This window comes from Ursus maritimus, unplaced genomic scaffold (genome assembly GCF_017311325.1).
Source record: "Ursus maritimus isolate PB19 unplaced genomic scaffold, ASM1731132v1 scaffold_14, whole genome shotgun sequence".
Classification (NCBI taxonomy): domain Eukaryota; kingdom Metazoa; phylum Chordata; class Mammalia; order Carnivora; family Ursidae; genus Ursus; species Ursus maritimus.
In genome coordinates this window covers 14,596,967-14,602,966 of record NW_024423786.1, presented here as the reverse complement: position 1 = coordinate 14,602,966, position 6,000 = coordinate 14,596,967, and the positions used below count along the sequence as shown (strand labels likewise).

Sequence of the window (6,000 nt, the reverse complement as noted above, 5' to 3'; positions counted from 1 at the left end):
ACAAAAGGATCTGTGTTAGTAGCTTTAAAATTTAGTGTGCAAAAGAATCATCCAGATTCAAGTAGGTTAAAGGCAAATTCATGGACTCTGGATTTTTCTGGTGCAGCCAGTCTGGACTGGGATTTAGAAAAACAAGCTCTGTACTTGCTCTATCCTTCCATGACATGATTACGATGCAGGTGGTCCATGGTCTAACTCTGAAACATGTTGGCTTATTAAAACCTTGTCCTCTGTCATTTTCTGAGATGTTCCTTTACTTCTCTAGGCTGGAAATCATGGCTACCCCTCTGATTATAGAACAAGTTACTGTGACAAAGAAAAGGGTGAACTTTATCTTCTGGGCTTTACAAATGTCAAATGCAAAGTGTTTCATATGTACCTTCAAGACATTTGAAGTCAGTTTGTCACTACTACACAGAGATAGAGCAAACTTACTGATGCTTCCCTTCGTGTTTCATCTAAGAATGTCATTCTGAGGACTCTGTTTCATCCAGCTACCTCAAGGTTTGGGAGAAACAAAGCAACCCTTTAAATCTTTTTTGTCAAAAAATGTTAGTATAGTAACTCTAGGCTGAAGTTTTTAAAGTTAGATTATCTGTTTTCTACACCTGCATTGCTAACCTTTCTAAAATATCGCCCTCCATCTTTTTGAAACCAAACAGCTCATGTTTGAAAGGCTATGGATTTCCTTAGATGAAAACTGAAATAACCATTCCCTTTATGCTAATGTTAATTTACAGGCAGCAAGCTTGGTTAACCAAGAGAAAATAAAAACTTTGGATGAAATGTGTTATTTATAGTGAATGCAAAGCATCGTTATTATCAATTCTTGTTACAAAATACACAGAAAAAAATACCATTTTTGTTATTTAAATATGGCATGGATACATTGAGAAATAGTACAGATGTTAATCCACAGCCTCTCAGCTGCATCCTGGATAATCATTATTATGTTTTATTCTTATTTGGAATTACTAGTAATAGACCATGTATTTCTGTATGAAATTCAAATCAGGGAACACCAATGAATTGAGATGATTGATATTATATATATATACACACATAATTTTGGAATTGGGACAACAATAGAAATACTTCTCTCTTAGAGAAAAATCCACCAAGTGTGATATGTTAGTGATCCTGATGAGTAACATTTGTTACTTAAATAGATATGCCAAAAATTCACATAATTCTTCACATTTGAATTGAGCTAATCCTTGACCAGTGTTTAAATTGTTTTGAAACAATCTATGTAATTGTTGAAAATCAGAAATGTAAATATCTGGATTTTGAAGTATCTGGTTTCAAACCGTGAGTGTTAAAAAAAAAAAAACTACATGTTTATGTACTTTCACTCTATGCTTTTGAGTTCTTTGGCAGATCCTGTTTTCTTTGTTTAAGTCTCATTAATGTGAGATTTTATACATGGAGTAAGGAGAGAGGGTGGTGGTGGCAATATAATTCATGTCATCTTTGAATGCAAATTTCACATATATGTGCATGTAAGTTCATTGAAAAATATTCAGGGATTCTTTCCCATTTTTAACTGGTATAGAACCACTGACTAGTCCAATCCTATTATTTTAGAGATAAGAAAACTGAGGGCTAGAGAGACTAGGTGATGGAGAGAGAGGTCATGTATTTAGTAGTTGACCCAAGGCATTGATTCTCAGTTCATGGTTTTTCTGAATTCACATCCTGCTTTTTCTTACCATGAGGTCATTGGCTATCCTGACTTCTCCATAATAAAATAGAATTCTGTTTTGTCATCTGGTCTCCTTCCATTTTCTTCTATCCCACCCTCAACATATGAATTTTTTTTTAAGCCTGGGTTATAAACCTTAAAAGAAATCATCTTACTTCTTTTCCTTCACCAAGATTCCCAAGCCAGCTTTATTCTTTTTCCTCAGTCCTGATACATCTGCATGAATTTACTCTGATCTTATCACCTATCAACAAAGGCTGGTTATAAAGGTTTTCCAGTATAGCAGTTGCAATCCACACTGTTCAAAATAATCACACCTAAGTGGGGAGTGGATTGCCAGCTACAGGGTGATATTCAGTCTTACTTTATATCATAGCCACTGGCCCTTGTATGTGGAAATTCATCCGGAAATGCCTAAGTCAGCTGATTAAATACATTAAAAAGTAAAAAAAAAAAAAAAAAACCCAAATAGAACAAATCCTTATTAATGATCTTCTATGTATAAGCTGCTGTACTTGGTATTGGTACATCAGAACGTACCAAAATGTGTACAATACATCATGCTCTCAAGGAGCTTACAGTCCAAAGTGGAAAAAGCAAGGTACAAATACACTTATAGAAAAAAAAAAGTGGCTACAGGGATATATAATTGAAGAACCATGTGGTTAAACAAAGAAGATAAAGGTCCAGAAAAGCTTTCTAGGATGAAAAAAAAAAAAGAACTTGAACTAGATTTTGAAGAATGAAAATCACTTTCATGGGTATAGGTGGTGAGATGCATTTTGACTAATACTTATTATGTATGTGTACTCTAGAAACATGTACTCTATAGTGCTACTTAAAGTTTGGTTTGTGGATTATTCCAGTCTTTAAACTTCATTGCTGTTTTGTGATAAAGTAAGTTTCATATATCTAGTCGCTATTAATTGAGAGAAAGCATCTAGAAACTCATACGTCATTGTATACTCAAGTATCGTTGAACCAGGTATAGACTAGTTTGGGTGTTACTGAATTTGTGTGCTGAATCACATATGGTTCCAGCTGTATGATATTTACACAAACAGCCCCGTATATGGATCCATCATAGGTTGGGGGAAAAAACAAACTGGTCATTTACCAGATAATTTGAGAGTCACGACTCTAGGTTGTTTTTTACTCACATGGGCAATTTAAGAAACTTTTGTACAGGGGCGCCTGGGTGGCACAGTCCTTAAGCGTCTGCCTTCGGCTCAGGGCGTGATCCCGGCGTTCGGGGATCGAGCCCCACATCAGGCTCCTCTGCTAGGAGCCTGCTTCTTCCTCTCCCACTCCCCCTGCTTGTGTTCGCTCTCTTGCTGGCTGTCTCTGTCAAATAAATAAATAAAATCTTAAAAAAAAAAAAAAGAAACTTTTATACATATTTTAGCAGTACACAGCTGTTTTTCATTATTGATGTATTTATGAAATCATCATTGCTTGCTTCCAATTATATTATCCCATTACAGAGCAGAGAAATTTTTAACTTTGTGACATTAGACAGTCTCCCAGGATGACAGCAGCACAAAAGAGCTGTAAAAGGCACAAAATGTAAACAAAGTAAAAGGGTGAGCAAAAGGCAGATGGAATGAAAAATAAGAGGAGAGAAAAGGGAATGCCAAGCATTCTGGAAGTTGTTAGTAAAAATAAGTTGTCAGTATGAAATAGGAGAGTCTGTGTCTCCACTTCGTTATAATCTATGAAGGATTACTCTTCAGTAGGAAATTTCATCTAAAGGCTGAAGCTAAATCTGTTGTGTATTACTATTTTTTTTTTTTTTTTTTTTTTTTTTTTTTTTTTTTGTCATTTTACCACTCTTATTTTCATTTTGTAGTTGTTTCCTGTTGTTGTTCCTATTTGGAAGATGTTCTTCATTTTTGGACATTTTCTCCTCTCATTTCAGATGACTACACACTGCATGGCCCTGTTTTTATTCAAGAACCAAATCATGTAATGTTCCCTTTGAATTCTGAGGAGAAAAAGGTGAAGCTCAACTGTGAAGTTAAAGGGAATCCAAAACCGCATATCAGGTTCGTTAATTTAAATCACGTGTTTCCGTGCATATCATTTCCATTAAAATCAACAAGTACTTAAGGATTACTAATTACATAAAGATCTTTTAGATAGGCATCATAGGCTACCCTGAGACACTAAGGGATCATTGTGTTCATGAAATGTTTAGTACCCAGCTTCTGTTTCTGGCTATACTGGGAATTAAATATCCTATTTGACCCCCTCACTGAAAGCCTAAATATTTCTTAACATATTTTTTAAAACACTTTTAACACATGCATCAACAAACTGGTATCAAAGTAAGAAGTACTCAGAAGTCAAAAAATAAGTGGGTTTGGAACCCAGAGAAGAAAACTGACCCCTAAAAGCAGTTTTCACCTGGATGAACTATGTGAACTAGAGCTTTGGATCTAGCCTAGGGTCAACCAAGAGCAGAGTCTCACATGAGAATACCTCCTAGAATAGACCTGGGACCAAAGGCTATGTACTTACAGTGCCTGTAACAAGAAATAAGCTTGCCTCCCCAAAGAACTGTAAAGCTAAAGTAATTGCCTATTTCAATCTTTGGTACTAAGTGGTTTTAATAGAAAATGAGACACAGCTGAAAAGAGAATTAGTAAATTGCAAGGTATATCTGAAGGAATCATCCAAAGGCATCAGAAATGGATAAAGAGAAGTAAAGGGAGAGAGAGAGACAGAGAGAGAGAGAGAAAGGAAAAGCCAAAAAAAAAAGAGATTAATAGAAAATGTTTATATATGTTTAATCAAGGTTCCGTAAGGAAAGGCAAGGGAGAACACTCAACATTTTATCTTTGGGTCATGAGTTCCAGCCCCATGTTGGGTCTACATACAGAGTACCTAAAAATAAAATCTTAAAAAAAAAATAAAATTCCAACCTATATATTTAGGTAGCCAAATGAGTTTCAAGGAGTACAAATAAAAATAAAGCCTCATCTAAATTATTGTAGTGAAACAGCAGAACACCCAAGTTGAAGATACAATCATAAAGATAGTCAGGCTTATAAAACAGATAACCCTCAAATAGATGGCAGACCAGCAACTGACTTCTCAATAGTTACAAAAAATCAGAATGGAAGAAAGAATCTTTGATATGCTGAGAGAGATTAACTGTTAAATTTCTATATAGCAGAAATATTTTTTAAAAGGAGAACAGGGTCGCCTGGGTGGCACAGTGGTTAAGCATCTGCCTTCAGCTCAGGGCGTGATCCTGGCGTTATGGGATCGAGCCCCACATCAGGCTCCTCCGCTAAGAGCCTGCTTCTTCCTCTCCCACTCCCCCTGCTTGTGTTCCCTCTCTCGCTGGCTGTCTCTATCTCTGTCAAATAAATAAATAAAATCTTTAAAAAAAAAAAAGGAGAACAAAATAAATGTGTTCTCAGGCATTCAGAAACTAAAGTTTGACTCCAGCAAGTGCACCTGGGTGGCTCAGTCAGTTAAGTGTCTGCCTTTGGCTTTGGTTGTGATCCCAGGGTCCTGGGATCGAGTCCCACATCGGGCTCTTGCCAGGATCCTGAGATCAAGCCCGTGTGGGGCTCCCTTCTCAGCAGGGAGCCTGCTTCTCCTTCCCCCTGCTCCTTCTCTCTCTCACTCTCTTTCAGATGAATAAATAAAGTCTTTAAAAAAAAAATAAAGTTTCACTTCAGCAGACATACTCACTAAAGAAAATTCTAAAAGATATATCTAAAAGATATATCTTTCAATTATAATTGAAACAAAATAAAGATGATACCAGGTAGAATATCTGAGATAGAAGAAAAAATGATAGTAACGCAAGTGGCAAAGGCTAATATTTCCACATTAAAATCATTTGCAGTTACACTAAACAATAAAAATAATAATTTCTCCACTGTCTTGTGGAGATAAAAATTAAAAGTCATGACAATAATAGAAATAAATTTAAGAAAGATATACTGCACAATGGATTTATACACATGGTTAAAAAAAGTGAAATCAACTTTGACCCCTACCTGACCACATACACAAAGACCGATTTCAGGTGATTATAAGACCTACAGGGGACATATACGCTTTTAAAAGAAGATAGCATACATATCTATGACTTTGGAGGGAAGGAAATATTTCTCAAATATGACAGAAAAAGCACAAGTCATAAAAGAAAATATTTAACTTCATTAATGTTAAGAACTTCTGTTCAACAGAAATACTGAGATGAGTAAAATTTCAAGCTTCCAACTGGGAGAGGATATTTTTAATACATGTCATTGGCAAAGAAATAATATCCAAAA

At 35.5% G+C, this 6,000-nt stretch overlaps 1 protein-coding gene across 1 annotated transcript in view; it reads left to right on the top strand.

Annotated features, from left to right (window-relative positions):
• The first annotated feature begins 2,736 nt into the window (after nucleotides 1-2,736).
• CNTN4 (contactin 4) overlaps nucleotides 2,737-6,000 on the top strand; it is a 297,038-nt gene continuing 293,774 nt past the window's right edge. Inside the window, exons 1-2 of the mRNA XM_040628130.1 lie at nucleotides 2,737-2,748; nucleotides 3,389-3,750. Of these exons, the coding sequence (XP_040484064.1) occupies nucleotides 2,737-2,748; nucleotides 3,389-3,750 (374 nt within the window). The remainder of the gene's footprint in view (nucleotides 2,749-3,388; nucleotides 3,751-6,000) is intronic.